This window comes from Crocodylus siamensis, chromosome 1 (genome assembly GCF_052110815.1).
Source record: "Crocodylus siamensis isolate JL-2025a chromosome 1, ASM5211081v1, whole genome shotgun sequence".
In the NCBI taxonomy this organism is placed as follows: Eukaryota; Metazoa; Chordata; order Crocodylia; family Crocodylidae; genus Crocodylus; species Crocodylus siamensis.
Genome location: NC_143395.1, coordinates 408007705 through 408031785, shown reverse-complemented (window position 1 = coordinate 408031785; position 24081 = coordinate 408007705). Strand labels below are relative to the sequence as shown.

General features: G+C 42.8%; 1 protein-coding gene across 17 annotated transcripts in view; it reads right to left on the bottom strand.

The window, feature by feature from the left end:
* Positions 1–24081, bottom strand: part of DLG2 (discs large MAGUK scaffold protein 2) — a 1617582-nt gene that overhangs the window by 499309 nt on the left and 1094192 nt on the right. For all 17 annotated transcript variants that reach the window (XM_090030660.1, XM_090030651.1, XM_090030653.1 and 14 more), the window contains one exon: positions 2072–2241. In XM_090030660.1, coding sequence (XP_089886786.1) covers positions 2072–2241 — 170 coding nt within the window. The remainder of the gene's footprint in view (positions 1–2071; positions 2242–24081) is intronic.

Sequence of the window (24081 nt, the reverse complement as noted above, 5' to 3'; positions counted from 1 at the left end):
ACACAAACTAGCTCACGGTATGAAATTTATGTGCGAATTGCTAAATCATATTAACGAACATGTAGACCCACTAATGGACATCAAGGCAGTGTGTACCCATTGAGCTGGGACTCACTTGAGCCCCATGTCGGTTCACCCACCCACGTCAATATGTATCAGCATATGCACATGTAGACAGATGCGTAAATCACTTTAATGCACATTAGGCTAATGCACACGTAAAAGCACGTGTAGACACACCCATTCATAACAGTAGAAATATCAATTCAATGTTTGAAGCAATAGATAGTAAAACATCTTCAGTTTATCATAAATGCCTCTCTTTTGTGTGTTTACTTGGTTCTGTACCGGTAGTAAAATGCATATCTATTTTCCAGCAATACACCCTAAATGAAAATATTTGGCAAGAATTTATTAGCAAAAGCTAATATCTTTTCACTTCTACAGTGCAGTTACTGGGCCAATCATGATAAATCATTTCTTAGTGTCACATCAAAAGCTGAAACGATGTGTCACTTTAGCCTTAGGTGCTCAAAAAGATGGCTAAACTACTCACTTCTTTAATCCCACATTGTTTAAAACAATGCTCCCTGAACTGTTGCAATTCAATATACATAGAGACAGACCCAGAATAGGTTATTTTGCATTTGAAAGTCCAATTAGTATTATTACAAAATTCTGGATTCTCAGGGCAAAATTCTTCCCACAAATGAACATTTAAAGTTTGGGAATAGTAGACATGATATTCTTAAATACTGATATGCAAGACTGGAGGGCGCAGCACTGTCTTTCAGTAGTCCATTGAACAATGTCTCAAGAAGTTTCAATGAATCACAGTAACCAAATATAATCTCAGATTAGTATCCAAAGTTGCCAAAATACATTCTTTTAAAGGAAAGTTCGGTCGGTGCTACTACCTATGCAAATTAAGAGACTGTTAAAAAAGGCAATTTCATGTAAGAATAAGCAATGGGATTAAAAGAGTTTTTAAGAAATAAAAAGCATGTCTTCAGACAAACGGTAATGAGAAACATTTTACATAAACATAGAATCACTTTGGAACAGGTAATTTTATTTTCAGTTTTCCATAAAATACTGCGATTCAGAAAGTCTTTCCCTCCAGCAGCCAGAGAGTTCAGCAGTCAAAGACGATATGGTAGATTTATGTCTGTGGGCAGTGAAGGTTTCAACCTAGATGGTCAATGGCATTTTGATGCAGGGAAAAAATATTGCCTAATAAAGCACAGCCCTTCTATCTTGAGCATTCCTACTGCTTATCATTTCAACAATAGGTGTAGAAGAGAGAAACCTACGGAAACCTTTGGAAGGAGAAGTCAGAGGTGGTCATATGACCTTTTTGAAATAAGAGGAATTCAAGACAGCCACATCCAACAGTGTCCTAAATTTAAAGGTAAATGCTGAGGCTTTAGCAGAGATAGGATGGAAGAAGGAGGAGTGTCTGACATTTTACAGACAGACATTTCTGCTGCATCCCTGTGTTTCTTCTGCAAGAACTGAACAGTTTTTGCAATCATCATTTTATCAACTAAAAAGGACCAGAGTGCCTTAATTACCTGAATTTTAAACATACTATTACAGGGCTAACGACAGCTGCAGAGAAAACATGAAATCCTGAACTAATGTCCTCGCAGTCTCAAGGCAGACAAGGTTCTTTGGGTAAATGTGATATCTTTTAGTACACCAACTAAAAAGTTGGAAAAATTGTTCTCTGCAAGCTTTTGGGTACAAACACAGGCTCTCCCTGTGCCTGAAGAAGGGTGTTTGTACCTGAAAGCTTGCAAAGAACAATTTTTCCAACTATTTCGTTGGTCTAATAAAAGATATCACATTTACCCAAAGAACCTTGTCTGCATATGTCCTTACACCAACACAGCTACAACCAACAGCCCCAAACCTTGCAGTCCAGAACCATTTCACTTCTGCTGTCAACACACAACAGCAGCTCAGCCAGTCTGCAACCCTTCAGGTTGAGGTACCAGGTAGAGTATAACAAAGAGTTAAATTATGCAGCAAAATGTCGAGACAAAAAGGTTCTCTTTTTCATGCTTACCCTTAGGGCCTTTGAACAGCTTGATCTCTACAACAGTCTCCAGAATAGGTCTTCTTCGACGGACATACAATCGCACAATGGACCCAGCCTCTTTTAGTGCCTCCACTGCTTTGCTGTGCGAGACTTCCGACACATCAAACTCATTCACCCGCAAGATACAATCATTGACCCTGCAAGGAAGAAAAAGAGCCAAAGATGTAGCAGGCTGCAACTGTTATTTTGAAATTAAGCACAATTCATTTGGTTGGTACTCTGATAAAATGAGCATTGCCTGCCAGGGATGCTTGTCAGTTCACAGATCCAATGTGATGCATTCAGTAATTTCACAGGTTGACAGTAGATGATTGACATGCTTTGTCTGCTGAAAATGGCACACCTGGTTTTATCAGCAAGCCTAATCATTTGCACCCATGAATTACTGACTGGGTTTCCAAGGCTTTACCACAGTGGAACCAAATAATAATAAATTTCCCTTCTGGTTCCCTGTGCTGCCTTCAACCTCTGTAGAGAGAGTCTTTTTTAATGATCATGGAGTCACACTGTGCATTATTAGCACTATGTTTATTCTAAAGGAAATCATTATTTATGCTAATACACAAAAGCCAATAAGCTTTCCTCATTCAAATCCCTCCTGAAACTTCATCTCTTCTTGCATGCCTGCCAGTTTTACATCACTGAAGTCAAAAAATTACTGTTACACATAAATCTGATATTTAAAAGCCAGTAATGTTCATTGCTAAATAAATCCTTTGAGTAAGATCTCTTTTTGCTTATGTTTTCCTAATGGCTGCTTCAGTTTTAAGGCCTGTGGGGTAGCTTTGTTTCTGCAGCTCAGTTTGTACAATTCTGAGCAAACGGTTTCTCTTACAGTCTTATACAGCCACAATTACCACAGCATCTGCAAGAAGTCTTTAATGGATTTATCCTCAGAAAATGTTTCTGTTGCAGGGAATCAGAACTCATGGCAGAGGTGATATCTTTTATTAAACCAACCAAATTTTTGCAAAAAAAAAATCTTGAATTGCAAGCTTTTGGGCACAAGCACCCTTTTCAGGCATAGGAGAAAAGGCTGTAAAAGTTCTCTTGGGTAGAAATGAAAGTAAGTATTTCATAGGAGAGTTGAAGGTGTGGTAAAATCTCCTGTTTGGAACAGTTCATTTTATATGCAGATAAAGTTTTGTTGCAGGGAAGTACTATTATCCCCAAGTTATGGATGGGGGACTGAGACATGGAGAGTCTGATGATGTCTGACCACAGATTTACCGTGTCAGACAGCAGCACCCCCAAAGACACCACTTACGGGGGCTAAATCCTGAATTGGAAGCAATGTACCAATCTTCCCAACGCTGTAAGGGGCAGGCTAATTTGCACTGCCACTCAGCAGTCTCTAGCGCTGCATGAGCCGAACGATATGCTGCTTTCTAGTCAGGGGATAGTCCATACAGAGCAGTGCAGGCCAATGCGTTCAATTGACCTGTTGCCCAGCAAAGGCCACATCAGCCCTGCAAACTTATTCATAGTATCATTGTACTTAGGGTTGTGTTGGTGTCACTGGGCATAACCCTGGGTAACTCAGAGGGATGGAAGACCACGAGTGTCGAGGAAGTCCTTCTGCTCCAGGCTCAGACGAGCCAAAACCCCACCCTGCCCAACCTTTGTAACCCTTTCTTTGGCACCTGCAATCTCCTGTCCTTCTGGAAAGCAGGCGAGCTAAAACTGTTATCTGTGGAATGCAAGGGCACCGCTCAGAGAGAGAAAGTAGGAGGGAAAGGGGAGAAAGAGGGGGGCCAGCTGGTGGAAAATCACTCACAGTGAAACTGACCAGGGTATAAAGATCCCGCTGTTGCAGGGTTAGGTGTGCAGGATTTGAGACCATACAGTCTCCCTGTGCCTTTTACTTGAGCTCAAATAAACTCTGTCTGCTTCTCCCCCAGTGTGTTTATTTGACGCGACGCACACCGGGCAACGAACCCAATTGTTGCCTCCCTCGGGCACCTTGTGCCGGCAACAGTCGGAAGGGACCTAAACAGATCATCAGGTCCAACCCCCTGCTCCAAGCAGGAACGGGTGCTGGCATCATACCACCCCAGCCAAATATCTGTCCAGCCTCCTCTTGGAGACCCCCAAGGTAGGAGACAGCACCACCTCACTTGGGAGCCCATCCACAGCCTGGCAGCCCTAACTGTAAAGTAAAAGTAACATTGTTGAAGTTCAGATAGAAGATCTACAATATGAAGGGAAACTGAATGCACATTTCCTGAGAACCAGGTGGGCACTTTCACCACAGGACTGCTATTCTTCTGTCTGTAGTTAATAAATAATAATTGCAAAGGATTCTGAAGAAATATTTAATAACTGCTGATATTACATAGATAATTCATAGGTTCATAGAAGTAGCGTCGGAAGGGACCTTGTAGATCACCAGGTCTGACCCCCTGCCCTGGGCAGGAGAGAAAACCAGGCTCAAATGACCCCAGCCAGGAAGATGCCAAGCTTCCTCTTAAAGACCCCCAGGGTAGGACCCAGCACCACTTCCCTTGGAAGTTGGTTCCAGATCCTAGCCGCCCTGACCGTGAAGTAGTTCTCATGGATGTCTAGTCTAAACCTACTCTCCAACAACTTGTGGCCGTTATTCCTTGTTACCCCAGGGGGCACTGGGGGAACAAAGTCTCTCCCAAACCCTGCTGGTCCTCCCTAGTGAGTTTATAGACAGCCACCAGGTCCCCCCTCAGCCTTCTCTTGTGAAGGCTGAACAGGTTCAGGCCCCGTAGCCTCTCTTTGTAGAGTTTGCCTTGCTGTCCCCCAATCAGCGAGTGGCCCTCCTTTGGACCCTCTCAATGCTGTCCACATCCCTCCTGAAGTGTGGTGCCCAGAACTGGACACATTACTCCAACTGCGGCCTGACCAGCACCGCATAGAGGGGGAGGATCACCTTTTTGGCCCTGCTTGAGATGCATCTGTGGATGCACGACAAGGTACATAAGCTGGTCATGACCGTCAGGTATGCTGTAAACTACACTACACTACTTCTACTGGTTACAAGTACACTTCTAAAGTTATCACCCTTCATTTGTTATACCAGCCTCACAGTTTTTCTGACCCTTACAGGTCAATGGATGAAATTAGATAGTATGATGTGCAGGCACAGAGCTACTAATGTAGCATACATGGCCTGTAAGTTGCCTGCCGTTCTGCATGACTGAAAGTAAGATGTATATAGACACAGAGCATACACGAACCAAAGCTGAAATGGCAGCACATGACCACAAAATAGAGAATGCAGGAAATATTCCAGTTGAGCGCATGTTTTTATATTTGATGTTTCAATCTGGAATCTGCTTATTCCTTTGTAGCATCCAACTCTGGAGCAGGATATTGTATCATGTGCTCAGAAGTTGTGCTGGGCTGAGCGGTATGGAGCATCACTAAAGTATAGCGGGATTGCCAGAAACAGAGAGAGGTAGTTAGCCATACTAGTCTGAAGTCAGGCAGAAAGCAGGATAGAGGGATTACTTGGACTAATTCCCTAATAAAACGATGGTTTAGTGTTCCTTGGGGGTTTTATAAAAAGTCTTTGGAAACAATATCACACCATACTGTCAGAGTTTTGGAGGAAAGAAAACTTAGAGAGGAAAACTTTAATGTTACTTTTAACTGCAAGTTATTCTGACTTAGAAACAAGATGCAAAATTAAAGGTTCCCTAATGACAGAGATCTATGCATGTACAGTTTCTGGTTTTTATTCAAGAGCTGTATTTGCTGCTTCGCTTCATTGCCAGAAATATTAATTTTCCAAATGTATAATTGTGTTTTGTTTGGTTTGGCTGCCAAATTAACAGGTGCACTAATTTAAATTACTTTTTACACCCCCCCCTTAAATGAATCATTAATGCATCTTGTCATTGCTTTCTTTTTAGAGAGACTAATTACTGAATTCCTGCTTCATCTTTCCCAACTTTAAATATCATTATGTTTGTAATACAATTGGCATATACAATGAAAATATATCATTCTACTCAGTAAATGACTAGCAAAAAAAGAAATAAAAAAAGACTCCTAAAGCTCCCCACTAAAATGGGCTAAGAATTAAACTGTTTCAATTTATTCTCTGCCCTGTATATTGCATATTGTATTGTGCTTTAAAACAGTGGTTCTCAAACTTTTTACCTATGGCACCCCTCCATAAGTTTTTTGGAATTTAGCAGCACTGCTGAGAAACACTGAGCTAATATTTAGCAGGTGCCGGGGGAGGGTGGCAGAAGCAGGATCACCATGCCCTGCTCCTCACCTATACCTAAAGGGGCAAATACAGCCCCTGCCACCATGGCTACTCCTCCGGCAGCTGGCATGCTAGCGACTGGAGCAGCCCCTCCTGCTAACCCCAGGAGTTTGGGAACAGTGGGGGATGAACTGGGTTTAAAAGTGCAGCCCTGCATCTGCCCATGCACAGCAGTTTGTTGCTGGTAGGGCAAGAGTGGCCTGGGTGAAAGCTACTGGGGGGCAGGGAGCAGCCGTCAGCGTTGCTTGACTGCGGTATCCTGGGACATGTGGCGTAAGGCCAGAAGAGAGATCGCTTTCCTCCTGGCACAGGGGCTGGGCGCTGCAGCACCCTTGGGTGGGTCTCACAGCATGCCAGTTGAGAATCTTTGCTTTAAACATTGCTAAAGGCACCAAGGCAAATGCTCTACGATCCTGTAAATCACCTGTATAAAAGGCACCCATCTTTGGCTAAGAGAGAAAGCACGTTGTCTGGAGGAAGGTAGTAAACAGAGTAGTAGAACTTAACCTGCCTGAAACAGTAAGCTACACATTTTCTTCTCTTGCAAACAGCAAGGCCCTTTGGAAAGGGAGACAATTTGCACTGCAAGGGTTATATTTATGTGTAAAATCTGCCTCCTAAAGAAGCTCATATTTGTGGAATTTAGCATAAAGGTCCTTTAACATGCAGACTTGGATTGATGCTGTCATCACATTCAAAGAAAGCAGGAGTGAGAACACCAATCTGTTCACATCCCAGTATGACTGAACACCAGTACGTACTAGCTGCAAAAACACTGTATGTTGAAAAGTAATATGGGGAGAATTGTTCAGCATCATCTTCGGTCTTTTCAGATGAAGCTGATAATGTTAAGCACCCCAACACCATCCTCGAGCTGTAGGATTCTCTATCCCTTCCAAACTGCTCCAAGCTGACTACAGATTTTCTTTTACCAGCTCATTTCTCAAGTTCATGAAGGTTTATAGAACTTTTTTGGAATCAATACAATTTTTCAGTTGATATCTGAAGCATCAGAATCAATAGGCACCTCGGAGATAAGTGCCAGAGGACACAAAGGCCCCTAAAAAGGGATTCTTTTTTCTTTTTGGTGAAGAGATAGGTATTTGCAGTTGTGCTTGGATGAAATTCCCAGGGGTAGTTAAACTAACTCTGACCATCCTCGATTTGCTTAACTCATTATATGGCTATGGAAATTGAACATAATGCTAATTGTGTTTTAAAGCACTGACAGTTAATGCAAGCAAAAGGTAAAATAACAATAAGCAGAAGCTGAAGAAATGGCATATCACATAGAGGGTGACAGCCTCATTCCTAGATTTTGATCATTTTTTTTCACATTTTCAGGGATAATGGCTTAGATGACTGTATATTTAAACATAACAAGGAGTTTCCTTGGGAAACAAGTAGTTTTGGCTTTTTTTAACATGCTGCTTATGTTTGTACAATATCTACCACAATAAGACTCCACCCAGCAACAGCAATATGAATATAAGTGATGATAACAACCTTAGCAAAAATACAACCATTCTGAATTTGGGAGTAATGTTCAAAGAATGAAGAATGGTCAATTTTAAACTCATTATTCAAAGTCAAAATTATATTCTCTGTCACTGTAAAGTGTTCAGTAAACTATTTTCCCAGCCTTACTAAGTGTTCACATTACTTATGCCCGTACTAGATATTTATACACAGGTTTTACACAAAGCTAAAGCCTTCCCGTGGACTGGCACATAGCTTGTCATTTTATAGAAGCAGAGGTGTAAGTACTCTGAACCAAGAAAGAAATGTGGACTTTAATGTAAGACAGAAAGGCACATCTCCAATCAATAGAACAAATGTCCTGAGAGCGTGAGACATATACAGAGGTTCATCCTAACACAAAACATCCAAGTGGAAAAAACTGTTTAATCTAGCCATCCTGCATTTTCACAAGAAGTCATGAGAAACAGACTTCAGAACAACAATACTGTTACTGTTGCCAAATTGTTCTGGTGCTTTTAAAGTGCTGCTTCCATAGTAACTGTAGAAATTAAAGGGTTTTTTCATCTCTTATAGACCCTCAATAAAACTGGTTCATAAATGTCCGAAAAACCAAAAGAGGGAAAGCTCTCTCTCAAACAGTAGGCAACCATCGATCCTTCTGGATCATGGTATATGTATGGGCGGTCACCAGGACCATCAACATGTACGCCCTGGCGGGAGTATGGAGGAGTGGAGGCTGCCCAGACCTCCCATCTCCCCTTTAGAAAGCAAGCAAAGGCTAAATGGTATCCAGACATTGGGTGCCTTGATGGCGGTAGTTGTATGTGTGTCTGGGGGGAAAAAAAACCGTGTCTCCCACTAGTAGATAAGGATTCAACCGCTGAACCACAATAGCAGGCGAAAGCTCTTTTTAAGCCATAGCTAATAATCTTTTATACCAAGGATGCTCAGCCCCCAGCCCATGGACCGAATCCAGCCCCAGTGCAGTGTTAACTGGGGCTGTGGGGCCCCCCAAGGCTCCGTGAGATGCCGTGCCAGCCACAGCCTTGCACACTAGGATCAGGTGCACAAAGCGCGATCATGGTGCATGGGGCTGGACAGAGGCAATGCTGGGGTCCTGATCCCACTGTGAGGATTTGAGCAGAGGTAGCATGCAGCACTGGGACTCCATTCCTAGCATACAGAGCAGGCAGAGGTGGTGCAGTGCCCCAAAGACAGATCCTGGTGTGCAGAGGTGGCATGGAGCCCAATCCCAGTGTGTGGAGCTGGGTGGAAGTAGCGCATGGCCCAGAGCCCGAGTCTTGGCATGCAGAGGTGACACGGGGCCCCAGGACCCAATCTCAGCATGCAGGGCAGTACGGGGTCCAACCCAGCCCACAGACTGGCCACATACCACTAATCAGGCCAGTGCGGTCAAAAGACGGAGTACCACTGTTTTATACCAATTAAGTCCTAAGAAATTCTAGACAACAAGAGTTCTCCAAACTATTCTTAAAATGCAGAAATTTAATTTCTAGGACCTAAAAAGGTAATCTTGGCATAACAGATGCTACAGCTTCACAAAGATCCTGCCAAAATTTACTCTGAGTGATAAAAAGATTATTTACATAAAAAGCAATTCAGAATTAGAAATCTTTTGGAGGCTGCGGGCATCATGGACTCATACAGAACAATGGCAGATGGGTCTTTGAAAATATGCCCTAATTATAATTCACAGCATAATAGGCATCATGGTTTGTATCATGAAACCAAGATAGTTTTTGTGTACTAGTATTAACTGGAAGAGAGAGAGAGAGAAATAGAGAAGGAAAGAGAGAGAGTCCCATCTCCTCCACTCTAACCAGAATTGAGTAGATTGTTAAAGTATTTGCTTAATTTTAAGCACATGAGTAATTCCACACCCCTTCATCCAAACACTCACACAGGTGTTTAACTTTAAGTGTGTACTTAAATCTATGGAAATCAATGGAATCATAAATTCGCCTCAGGACTTTGCTCACCAGCAACCAGAGTGAATGGTCAAGTCTCCCCATAGAGCTCTGGTTCAAATATGTACTTTAGCACATTGAAGATGCTTTGACCAGTTTTTGTACCTTTAGCTAAGGCAGGTGTGTCACACCTACAGCCCAAGGCCAAATCCAGCCAATGGACTTACTCTATCCACCCCCCGATCTACCACCAGGGCTGGGGGGTGGCATGTCTGAGAACCTGGGGCTCTCAGACACCAGTGGATATGGCAGTCAGTGGCAGGAGGACAAGCAAAGGCTGGCACCGCCCCAGTCACTGCTCAGGCACTTCACCCATCGACGCTGCCAAGGACCTGCCTCCCTGGACACCAGCTGCCACTGTGCCCAGTGCTGGAGCTGGAGCTGGAGTTGGAGCATGAGGTGATGACAGCTCCAGCTCCAGCTCCAGCACAAGGCTTGCAGCAGAAGCTAGAGCCACTGCCACATGGCTCAGAGCCAGAGTTGCCACCACTGCCACAAGTTCTGGGTTGGAGCCACTGCTGCCCCCAGCATCACCACAGGTTCCTCATGCTCTGGGATGGATCTAGCCCAGGGCACAAGGGGAGTTTGACACCCTTAAGTTGAGCTATGAAAGACTCTGGTCAGTAAATGAGTTAAAAACCAAGGTTGGTAATCATGTTAAGGCTAACCACAATGATGTCAGGAAAACGGGAAAGATCCATCCTTCAGAGGCAACATATGGGATTACGTTAAAGCTTTCCATGTAGGAAGTAATTTCTTAAGAAGGAATTTCATTAGCGTAAGGAAAGGGATTATCCTTAAAGTTTCCCATTGTTTCTCTACTCTTGAGGTTCTTTGTAGTAACTTCCTAAGCCCTCCTGCTACAGATGTGAAGAACAGTACAGACATCCTTGAAAAGCTTCCTAATCACTTGACAATTGTATTGGAAGATGTGTCTCACAAAAACAGATTACAGTATTTAGATAATTCAGTTGGGGGGTATTTACTTATACTTATGCAGAAATTTTAGCTAAAATATATGATCGCTGTTTATTTATTTTTACCTCTACATTTCTTAATTGGGTTTATAGGTTTGATGTCTGCTCTTGTAGAGTTGGAAGGTCAGAGATATATGTTGAGAAATACAATGGAGATCGCATCCCTTATTCTACATTCTTACTTGAGATCAGAGTACTTTTTATTGCTCATTGCAGGAGAGAGTGTAGCAATTGCCTATTGAAGCCAGGAATTACATTTGCCCTAATATAAATGTATCAGAATAGCGAAGGCCATAGGGATCCTGGATTTGAACCAACTTGGATGAATAATGCGGAAGTAGCCACTGGGAATGGTGGTGATCACTCAGTATATATCTAAGCATATATCTGAATAATATGGAGGAAGCAGCATAGATATAAGAAATGTAGCAGAAGGATTTAGCATAGCATCTGTTTCTAGTATCAGAAGCAGTTTTGTTGCAAAAGCACAGAGCTCTACATGGGGTACTTTGCCTTGCTGAGAAGCAGTTGTCCACACAGCTAGACTGTTTCCAGTATCAGAGCTAGCTCTCAGTCGTCTGTCCACCCCATACCTAATATAGACAACACTGATCACAGTAACTCCAAATTATCGGTGGATCTTGCTTGAAAAGAAATTGAGCTTTGGTCTGGATTGACACCTAGGGTGGCACCTCTTCTCTGGGTCATTTCAGACCTACTTGTTTGCAAAATTGGGAAAGAGGGGACACCGAACCAGTGTAGGGAACCACGAGGCTAGCACTGAGAGCGCTTTCATTGGGTCAATGAATGCTTTGGGCCAGACCTCAGTTGAACCTCTCTTTCCTGGGCTCAGAAACAACAAAGGGCTGTAGCGTCCCAGCACATCGCAGATATTAGAGTCAGCATGTTGCACCCAGACTGATCTGCAGCTTCTGAACTGGCCAGCTCTGCTATTGCCAAATAAAATTAGTGTGCTTCTGACTGCAGAACAGCCAGGACTAATGGAGACTATTTTGGAGGAGGCCTGGTTTTCAGCTGTCTTCTGCGGAAACCTGGAATTGATACAGATTTCATTTATTCTTTGGTCAAAGCTTTAAAGTCAATAAAAAATGACTGTTATCTAAGAGGCAAATGGTGAGTAAATCACTAGCTATGAGACAGGCAACATAAGTAATACTGGATAGCACTAAAAAAAAAGCAGCCTTCAATAAGTTATTTTTTTCTATTGTACATTTTGTACTGTGATTAGCCCTCTAAACATGTAATTTCATTCTTTTAATGTTCACCAGAGCAAATAATTTAAGCAGTAGCACAAGAGACAAATCAATGGGACTGATGATGATTTAATTTTTTTTTTCTTAAAGAACACAACAGCCTATTAAAACAGGTACAGTACTTAGCTTGGTGGGGGGAAGGGTGAATCAATCCAAGTCACAGGAGAGAACATTAGATCTTTCTTATTCAAATCCAGGAGCCCTATGGCCTTTGCTATTCTGGTGCATTTATATTAGGGAAAATGCAATTCCTGGCTTCAATATGCAATTACTACATTCTCTTCTGCAAAGAGCAATAAAAAATGTTCTGATCTCAAGTAAGAATGTGGAATAAGGGATGTGATCTCCATTGTATTTCTCAACATATGTCTCTGACTTTCCAACTCTACAAGAGCAAACACCACCCCTATAAACCCATTTAAGAAATGTAGAGGTAAGAATAAACACACACCGATCATATTTTAGCTAAAATTTCTTCACAGGTATAAATAAATACCCCTCCTCCCTCCATGTGAATCATCTAAATAATCTATTTTTGTGAGACACATCTTCCAATGCACAGGAGCAACTCCTATTTATACAAAGGCCTCTTTCCACTGTGCTGACTTTAACTGAACTCAGTCTGGTCTAAGACCATTCTGCATTGCCAGAGTAATTTATAAAAGTCTTGGCACAAATTAGGAGTCCCAAGCTGGGGAGTTCTGGGACTCATTTTCAGTATTTTATTATGTCTGCCAGTTGAAGGAGAAGAGTCAAGAACATATACAACAAGTTGGGTGGATCTGTCAGCCAAATATTACCCCAGTGCCTGTATATTGTATGATTAAGGTCCAAGACATATTATGGAACAGATTATGGAAAGAATGTGCTAAAGACCATGCAGTTACTACCATGGACAAAATGATTCAACATCATGACACCACTTTCCTGAAATTCTGTGAAAAGCTTATAAATCAAAGGCCTGAGTTATTTAAAATAAATGCACAGTTGCTGCTAGAATATGAGAAACAGCAGAAACCCAGCTGACACCAGCCATACCTAATGAGGAGCCAGTATGTGAAGTAGCATATTTAATTCAGGCTTCCACCATCTATAAAAACAAAAGCAGCGTGTTCTCTACAGACAACTGAATCCTAAAGATTATGAACACAGTATTGTATTTGTGGGAAAAATGTTGAAATCGTCCCTTATTCTCTGAATACTTTTACTGATAGGATTAACTTAATGCAACATAATACTTAGAAAAAAAATATGAATTTGTTATCAGATGCCAAACAGATAATCAATTCCCAGGTCTTCTACTGATTTCCTGTGTGTCCTTGAGTCAGCTGCTTCACCTCTTGCTATCACAGTTTTCCATCTCTAAAATGGGTCATAGAAATACTTCCCTTCTTTCCCTCCCTTATTTTCTCAGGTTTATTTTGAGGGGTGGGGCTGTGTTTTTTCACCATCCCATCCCAAATGACAGTTCATCCTAATGGAAAGCCTTCAGGTAATACCTACCGCAATAGCAATAAGTACCCCAGTCTCATGGGTCAGGTATCCAGGTTGTAGCCGTACTGGTCTAGAGGCAAAGGCAATCAGGACATGTGGTCAAGATGGTATCTCTTTATTAGACCAACTAGATTTTTTCTAGTTGATCTAATAAAAGATGTCACCTCTACCATGAGTCCCGATTGCTTTTTCCATTGTCAAAGGTGTATTTCTACTTGTTGAAACCTCCTGACATTCAAGGCATGCCAGGAAGCCAAAAACTTTTCTTGCCACCCATATCCTCAGATGACTCTACAGAGTTTGCTGGAGGGATGAAAAGGAGGGAAGACAAATCTTTGTCATCTTTTCACATTTAGAGTCCCTCAAACATAGAGCTAAGGAGAGAGACCTGATATTGGCTTGGATGGAAAAAAAATTAAATCTCTCTAATTTTCTGCACCTTGCTCTGGATCTGTGTTGTGGCCCTGGCACTCAAATGTAGTGTGGGCCTTTTATTGACTGGCTGCCTATGGAGAACAGCCCTGTCTTCTTCCGGAGAATATCCCAGAAGGAAAGAGAAACAGAAGAGCCAGCTATATAATAATTCAGCCTCCTTCCATATCGCTGCAGTGTCCCATGCACTGTTCTCATTCCTACCACCGGCACCACCAGGACACCTTCAGAAGGAGCCCATTTCACCAAAAGACAGCTGCTAAATGAGCTCAGTTGTGGTTGTAGAGAAAGGTTTCACTGGACACCCATAAGCGACCACAGAACCACTTACTACAATATACAGCTGAGGCTTCAGAGTTCAATCCTCATTTAAAAAGTGTTGCTTTTACCATTAACTTGACTTACAAGCAAAAAAAAAAAAAATAGACTAAGCCTTTAAAAGTAGATTTAAAGTGATGTTTTCATTCTAGCACGTAGGTAGCCTCAAATTACCCAAATCCCTTGAGGAATACATCAAAGTTCTTTTGGGAGACTGCTGCATTATAGACAGTTTGATGGAGCTCGGACATTATGAATTTACCCGCATGGACCCAAAATGTTTGCGCATATCTTATTACAATTAAAGCTTGCTAGGAGCTAAGATTTATGTAGCTTGCACAGGAAATTACAAATGTATTGCCTGTTGCTATTGTGGTATTTGCTTATTGATTCTTTTTAATAATACAGCTGTCAAAAGCTAATATAATGAAGTGCCATTCTATTAAAAATTCTTTATAAGAACCATGGAATTCACGATACAAACCATTTGATGGTAATAACATCATCAACAATAATACCATAAGCAGCTCCTTACTGTAAGTAGGTGTCCCCTCCACCCCCCTGCCCACACATACACACACACACACCATACAGATCATCTTCATCAGCTACATATTGCATTTGTGACTTTAATTTTCTATTTTTGACTTGGAAGATGGAAACTAATACACTACATATTTAGCAATGGAAAAACCACTGCCCCCAGACCTTGACAAAGTTTTCATGCAGGCATTGTAACGTATTCCTGTTCACACACATTCAGTATAGGATTTGTCCCAATTTTCCTTTAGGATGTCTTCAACGCAATTACAAGAATTCACTCCAGGCACAGAGTGGACAGGTAAAACCTCAGCCAGAGAGCAATTTATTTCAATTTTAAAAATAACAATGAGAGCTTTTGGCGGTATTGCTACAGTGACTCTTCAATTAACCTCAGTCATTCAGCACCAATGATGTAACACAAAAGATTATAAGTTCATCACAAAGGTTTCACCTTTGTATGTGTGTCTGTAGAATTTCCTATCTGGCTGTGTTTGTGTACCACTTGTCTGAAGAGGTGTCATATACTGAAAGGTGCCATCAGGTAAGCCTTGAATCCAGAGGCAATCACTTCATAAAAAATGCAAAGCCTACCCCGTGCTAGTTGTCAGGATCAGCTGAAAAAGTCATGTGTCTACCCTACAAGGAGATGGAAGACTGTAGATGCCTTTAAACTACCTAAATTAGGTCCCAACCAAGATGCAGTAGCTGGCCTGCTACCATCCCCAAGCTGGCTAAAGTAATGATAGCGTGGGTATAGCTATGTGACATGGCAGTCGCTGTGCCTGCAGTTTAGACAACCCTCAGGGCTATGCTGCACGTTACGCTTAGGACAAGTTAATTGCACTTAAAATGCAAATGTCTGCGCATTCAAGCAGTACAACACATGCTAAATGCAATCATACTGTAGCAAAGTTAGGACTTTTTGTAGGGAAAGTATCTCCAGATCGTATTAACGAACACGTGTTCAGCTATCATCAGACTACTCCACGGTGATAATGTGAGCACAGCTCACTGTCAGTCCCAGCCCTGGTACCACTGTGGAGTCTTGAACTGGCTCAAATACAGTGCCAAGGCTGGGATGGACAACCAGCTGATTATTAGTCCCAGCCCCCATACTGCACCAGAGTCTTGAACCAGCTCCAGCATGCTGCAATCAAGTGATTCTGAGTCCCAGCCCCAAAACTGCACTAAAGTTTTGAACTGGCTCCCTGTGCCTCCCTTAACACACTGACAATGGCAGAGATCTTCTTTCCCTAGTACCAGGGGCAGGGGCTCCCAGGCTAGGCAGCACTGGGCAGGCAGTGGGGAGGGTGCGGGCTGCAGGCATAGGGGTTGCACATCCTCACAGGGAAACATGCAAGCTGCAGCACCCAACAGTAGATGGGGAAGGGGGCACAGACAACTCCATCCCTGTCCAGAGCAACCTGAGATCATTATAAGCATTTATATGCGGCTATTCAGAATACTTTCTAATTCTTAATCTGGTACAGTAATGCTTACTACTTCTCAGATAAAACACGTGCCAAGTGTCCCATGTGACAAGGCCCTCAGCAATCAAGCCCTTTAAAGTACTGAAAGAAAAATGAAGTTAAAAGCTAAATTGCATAGCCCAAGGGGTTTCCCTAGTTGAAAAGACAAGGCCTGAAACACTTATTGCCAACAGGTTATGACCATCAGAAGCAGAAAGCCAAGACAACAAATGGGAACTGTGAGAGGTACCAGAGACACAGGGCACCATGGGCACAGAGCTTGCTAGGCAGTGTGTTTGTGGATTTCAATTCAAAGAAACTGTTTCTGTTTCTTTGGTGTTCAGGGAAGCACGATTTTGTGTAAATTCTTATGTAATATGCACGATAATCTGGAACATGTCAATGATTTCATGTCATAACAAAAAACACCTTGCCAGGCCTGGAAGATTGTCTAATTCTCAAACCAAAAAGGCAGTACAAGACTGTGTTGGCTTAAAAATGACATGGAAAGGTTTGTTTTTTGGGAACTGGCTTATAGGTATAGATATATGCATTAAAAGGGGCCAAGATGGGCAGCAGAGGTTAATTAATTTCTAAGAGCTTGGTTCTAACACCCAGAGTTGTGTTAGACAGCCCCTTGTTGTGTTAGACAGCCTGTGTTAGACATACCCTTGTTGCCTTAGACAGCCTGTCTGCTTCCAGGGCACTCCCAGCCCTGGAAGCAGGGGAAGCAGGGCCAACAGATGGACAGATGGACAACAGATAGACAACAAGGCCAACAGATGGACACAGCCTAAGAATTGAGCATGCCATAACACAAGATCACAGTCTTCAAGGCAGACAGGTTGTCTAACACAACAAGGACAGATTCTGGGAACCAGGGGAGTATGTACCATACTGCCCATAACGTAAGTGGTACCAGCTAACAAGACCTCAGAGCAGGGGAGCCTGAGGCCCGGTTTTGGGGGAACAGACCAAATTAGGAGAAGGCCTGACAGGCTACATGGACATGTGACCACAGAAAGAAAACCAACCCAAGAGAGCCATGGACGAAGAGTCATCAGGAGTCATTAAGAAGGAAGGAGAAAACAAAAGTAGAAACATAAAAATAACAGAGGGTCCCTCCTTCTATTCCTTTCCATCCTTCTCCCTAAGAAGGGTCCCCAATCCCACCTGCCCCCATCCTTATCCCCCAGAAAGGGTCCCCAAGCCCACCAGGGACAGAGGGAATACAACCAGCCCATCTCATACACCCCACTGTGGGGGGGCGGGGAGGCCTTGGCATCCCACCTCCAGACAGCTGACATCTGACACCTAAGAGAAAGAGCCTCAGAGTGAAGACTGCATGCTGGCCAGATGTACTTTGACTCTGATGACAGCCCTAGGCTTTGGTAGATATATAGAACTGTTCGATTGTTTGCATTGCTTCTTTTCTGTTATCACTGTGTATCAATATATTTGCCTATTATTGAATGGAAAGGTCATGGTCAGTCTGAGGGTGGGTCCCTCCTGGGAACAAGGTATCTGGATCCTAAATCCAAAGCCAACAGACTGCATCTATTAAAATGCTGCTATGTGCATAGCCTGAACTTTATGAACTGTACTTTGCATCTTTATATATCACTAGTTTCAGTTCAAGAGGGAAAGATATTCTTATTATTTAAACAAAGGTTGGAGTTACAAATACCACCTGGCTGTGACACACTGAAGAGAGGGGTCCAAACATGTCACTCAGGCCCACTCTATGTGTTATATATGTGCTGCAATTAACATGCTAATCGCCGCATAAATAGGAAGGGTGCTACATGTTCACCGAATTTGGACAAGCCATAAAAATGTTCTACATATAATGTAGAACTTAGTCTATGTTTCTGTCTAATCTGTCAGCATTTTCTCATCTCAAAGCAGAACCTCAGAAATGAGATTTGGAAGGTCTGTGTTTATTCAGAATTCTTTGTGCCCTGACTTAGAGCATTTGGGGTGCTATGGCCACAGCGACAGCAACAAAGGTACCTTCCTATGCTGGGCTAGCTACTGACTAGAGACTGACTATGTGTTTTGACCTATGTTCATACTCCTCTCAGACAGACCTATGGACTTGATTCTCCTGCTCCTCAATCCTGCCTGGATTGCTGGTTTCAACAAACTTCTAATTTTCAACAACTTGAGGCCAGAGACTCAGACCCTATCAGTAGATCCCTCAAACTGTACATCCTCTCTCTCATAGGCAATGAATGCTGAAATGCACTTTGATTTGGCATTTGCATTATTTGGCAAAGGGCAGAATTTACCCCTAGCAAAGATGTTCTCACCTGAGTTTCTGCCTGTGTGTTACAACCAAAACTTTTCTGGAACAGAACTGTGTTTGCATTTAGAGTTCCTGGGCCTTTCTTTTGCTAGGGTTGATTTGAAACTTACATGAGGCCTATTGCCTAGGCATGAGGCAATGGTATAGTTAGGAATGGCTGTTTGGGCAGGCCCCAACTGATGGTAGACAGGCCATCACTAAAGATCTGGCAGCACAGTTCACTCTTTGTATTGCAACTGTTTTAAAACTATGAATACCTTGAAATATTACATATCATCCCTATTCATCTTCTCTTCAAGGTAGTTGGTAGAAAACTAGAACAGCCTCTTATTAGATTTAATTAAACTCTGTCCACACAGTGACTGGTAGTTGGGTGGGTCATGTTATGGCTATTATGGCTATGTCTTAGCATGAACCACCATGAAGTCATACTGGGTGCATCTACTGAGCAGTCCCAGCGGTGCATGGGTTATTTCTAATCCTACTATACTAGCTCGTTGCTACTGCACAGTAGCCTCAGCATCATGGTTCCTGCCCTCCAACTGGACGTCACTATAGCAATGAGCTACATTGCCCTAGCTCATCATTATGATGACATAGCATCTTGTGTAGACAATGACCGCTGATGGGTTAGTTAAAGATTTCTTACTCTTAACATGCATGTGAGTTAGGAAAGGAGCTCTAGGAATCACTGAATGATTTCAGTTTTGGCTATCTGAGAAACTGCTAATCTACTTGTGTGACATGCTGTCAACTGATATCAGCTGAATTGGTCTCTGAGGGGACCTTAGAGCAACCTTTTCCTTATCCATTAGAAGCTAAATACTTTTTGTTGCAAGGTTTGGGGTGAAGTATGGTAAAAGGCTTTCTATTCTACTCTATTCTATTGTAAGCATTTTTGGCCAACAATCAGGGGATGCAGAGGAGAAAAATCTTAAGATTATATGTACTTTATTACCATTTTAAGCTCTGGGTTGTTTTTTGACTAAGCCCCTGGTATTCAGAATAAGCATACTTTAAATAACCATGAGGAAACACACATATTAAGGTGTATTAAGACATATCAAAAGTTAAAAGGCTTTGAATATTTTTGTTGTTTTCAAGTTCTCATATAATTTTAATTAGTTAGCATTAGTACTTATGATGCTTTATGAGAGGGAGTGTTGAATTATCCAAAGTGGGCAAGCATCAAAAGGAGACACAGAGCTCACCCTAGTCCAGAATATCTGATGGTAGAGGTTACAGGGCATTTTCTTGGGAAGAGAAAGTGATAGGAAAAAAAAAGAGAGAGCGGCAGCTGCTGCTGGCAATTTTTTCTTTAAAAAAAAAAAAAAATCAGACATTCATATCCTTTTGCTTTTTTTTCTGTTTTTAGACTAATTCTTAGAGAAGAAATGTTTTGATCTAGATCAACTGGATTTTTTCAATTTTTTCATTTTGTAAAGAAGGAATAAAGAAGTAATATATAATATAATTGTCAACATATATATATACACTATATATAATATAATAAATATATTATATTTCTATATATTAATATATTAATTAATATATTTAATATATTTTATGTATTAACATAGCCTAATAATATATATGTTTGTTGGGATTTGAACTGCATTTTTTTCAGTGAGAGGTTCAGCTGCTGAAGTGGAAAATAAATTATTTGCCCGGCTCTGTCCTAAATACTTAGCTGTAAATCAAGAAACTTAGCCAACTGTGCAATTGGGTTAAGTTGTGGCTCCTGGGCTCCTGCCCATGCAACTTTCCCACCATCACTCTGGCTGCAGCAGTAGCTAGAGTCTGTGGCCTCCTCCTTCCTCTTCTGACTTCGGTTGTCCGCTCCTGTCCCAGGGTGAGGCGGTACAGAGCAGCACGCCCAAGATAGATGAAGGTGAACCTAGAGCCCTGCAGGTGCACAGTGCAGCAGTTGCAGGGATAGGGGGCACAAAATGTAGCAGTGCGGAGGAGCACCTATGTGATACAGCAAGGATGTTCATATGGCCTGCTGCCTGGGAAAGCTTGTGGCTTACCCTGATGTGGTCCATGGGTGTACAGCCCCCACTGGTGTTTGGCCCCCACCTGCTTAGAAGATGGACAGCCCTGCTCTAAGTTATATTCCAAACACAATCCCTGTCCTGAAGAGCCAGAAAACCGAAACACAGACCAAAGACAAGTTAGGAAGGCATAGTAGCCAAGTCTATCCAATTAATTCAACTGTTTATTTTATATTATGAAACTGTTAGGATGTGAACAGATGGAACATTTACAGCTCTTTGGCAGGTGGGGGACCCTTATGATGATGTGGGTGAATCCAGTGCGCCCGTTCCATTAGCCTGCTTTTAACCTGCAGTAGACCAATTGAAGCAGTGAGAAATGACTGCTGTTTAGCTTAAATTACGGTGAGTTAGAAGCAAGGAGATGACAGCAGCAGATGAGCAGCAAGTCTCCCCCCCTTAAAAGGTACAGCAGTATGTCTGTTCATACTTGTAGTATGGCAATGAAGACGTACAATGGGAGAGACAGAGACAATTTGACTAAAGAGGGACAATGGACAAAAAGATAGATGGGTGGAGGTGGCAGGGAAAAAGGGCTGCCTGGAAGATGAGAACCGTCATGGGCCAAGAAAGTAAGGTTGGGCAATGGTGTGATTGAGGAATACCTCCTTGTAGCACCAAAAAAGTCCCCCTCAAGATCTAATTTTGTGTGAGGCCATGTGCTAATTTGTCACTGGAAAATGGAGACTCTCTTTAATTTGCATCTTTTGCGATCATTTCAGGGGCGGCATTCCCCCTTTTACCGGGGAATGAGTTGGTACCTTGCCCCCCCTGCCCCCCGCATCTACCATCTCCAATGCTTGGCATCTCTAGTTCTGACCACCTTCTAACCCCTCCTCTGTCCCACTATCTATCCTCCGACTCCCCTCTCACCAGTCTTAGGCACTCTCATTTCTGCTGCTCTTCCTGTTCGGTCAACCTAAAGATACCACACTCTTTAAATCTCTTCCTCTGACAGAGGTCAGCGGGGGGTCTGATACAAGTCTGGCAAGCAGAAAACATGGCAGCTTCTACTGGTGGCCAGGAGAGAAAAAAACAAAAGTGAAAAGCTCCCCATCACCACTGGTCTTTGAAGCCAGACACTGTGCGCTGCACAGGAGAGGTAGAGAGAAAAGCAAGACGACGCCGTTAGGTAGCGATGGGCTACAGGAAGCAGAGCCGGTTGTGTTAAAGAGGGCCAATTGGCTAGGATGAGATGGAAAACGAGGGCGGGGTAGAGGGGGGAAGGGAACCTCGATGAGTCTGAGTCGAATAACCAGGGCCCTTAGAAGATCAGGAAGCTCCTCTCAGCCGTTACTCCCCACATAGCGAAGGAAGACCCAAGCCCCGAGAAAGCATCTCTGGGAGGGCACAGGACAGGGACAGCTAAAAATCTCTGCCTTACCTTCTGACCATTCAGCTGGAGCTGCTCCTGGCTGATTTGTGAGCAAGGAGCTCCAAGGATGTGGGGATTTCAAAGTGCACCTCTTTCAGGCTCCTGGTGGCTGCTGCTGTTTCTCCCTATGCACAAGGGGCCAAGCCACAGGGTCTGACACCTTGGCCCAGTCCCTCTTGGTCCACAGAGAGAGGACTGGGAAACTCGCCTCTGAATCCAAATGTTCCAGCTGCCAGATGTAACCCGAGCTCTTTAGCTGTTCTTCACCTTTAGTTAAATCCTCCCAACCGAAACTAACACTATCTGAAGCACAGTCATGTTGGTGCAGGAAAACCAGTTGCAACAGATAACCCAGAAGGCTCTTCCAGAGTCTATTTTTACAAGCGCTTTTCATCTGGGGCCCTTGAAGTGCTTGGCAAACATGAACACGTTAAGATGCACAACAACTCTGTGAGGCAAAGATAATGATCGCTGTACCCATTTTACAAGTGGAGAAACACGAGCACAAAGGAGCAAAAGCATTGCCAAATATCAAGTGTCACAAGCTGAGAGAAAAACAGCCAAGGAGCTCTGACTCTCTGACTCCTACACTAACAAGTAGAAAACAATCCCTTCAGTGCTGGACTGATCAAGGCAAGCTTTTCCAAAGTAATCCATACCACAAAAGACACAGCTCCAGCTTCTTACTTGATGTCACCTTGAACAACCATCACCATCGTCATGTCAGCGCCAACAACAGTTTAAATACTTAGCTAGGCAGTGGGACTTGCCACTTCTTACACAGCGTGCAAATTAGCAAAGTGAATTACTCTGCTTTTTGGCTATGACGTGACTCAGAATAGCATGCAGCGGCAAGTCAGAACAAAAGGAAATGTGTGCACAACATGAATTTTTTGTCAAGACCTGCATGCCATGTGCCAGGAAATTTCACAGCTCGCCCCCAGAAACACCTACAATGCAAGGCTCAGAACAGAAAGTGAAGGAAGGGAGTCTAGGGCTAGAGAAGCCGCAGGAAAGGTGGTCCTGTTTGTTCTGGGTAAAGTCCCAAATTTGAAACTACAGCTCAGACTCCCAGTAGGGTAAAAAATAACCCGGAGCCTGCCTATCTTTCAGTGCTGTGGCACTCCCTGCCCTTGTCAGATATAGGAAGCAAGGAGGTAACCAAAAATATAAACATTTTAAACATTAAAGCTTTATTTCTTCCATTAGAAAGGGCTTAGGGTTTGGGTTTCAACTGTTTAACAGGGGCTGAAGTCAAGTCCTATTTTATTCAAACCATTATCCTCAGACTTACGGGAAAGTGGAAGGAATGGAAAGGCACTTAGGGTCCAAGTCCTGTGTTCCCAGGGCGGGGATACCCATATGCAGTGTTTAAGAGGAGCCACTTGGGATATTCAGGAGTGGACATCTGGATCTGCATCATGTGGGCAGTATAAACTGAGAACTCCCCCCCTAAATGCAGTGCAGATGTACTATCAGAGTTTGCAAGCCCCTTACAAAGTTATGGCCGTCTTATATGGAGCCAGCTGTGTAATGTTTTCCTGATTAATGCTAGACTCTGTAGAGACCTGGTGATTTCCCAGCTATATAATCACAGAAGCTTTCTTGGCCCACATAAGTGATTATTGTAATTGCAATTGCAGTTCAGAGGTGCTGATGAAACAGTCACTTGGGTTTGGCCTCATAGTGCTGTTCTGCTGGTTGCAGCATTTTCAGGCTATTATTATAATTTCTAGGGAGATGGGTATTAAATGCATATGATAGAATTGGTGAGATAGATTTATTAATCACTTCAGTCCTGTTGGATTAAATAATGAAGCCGATAGGTCATAATGTACCTGCAGTGGTCTCCGGCTTTGAGTAATGCTGATGTGCTCAACCACTGCGCAGAAGCAATGGTTGAAGTCAGTAGGGAAGAAGTAATGAAGCTATGGGGTGAAGAAACACTGATCTTTCTGTTTCAGCTGCCCAACACTTTCCCATTATAAAAATCCCTGTGACCTTTTTTGACAAGCTC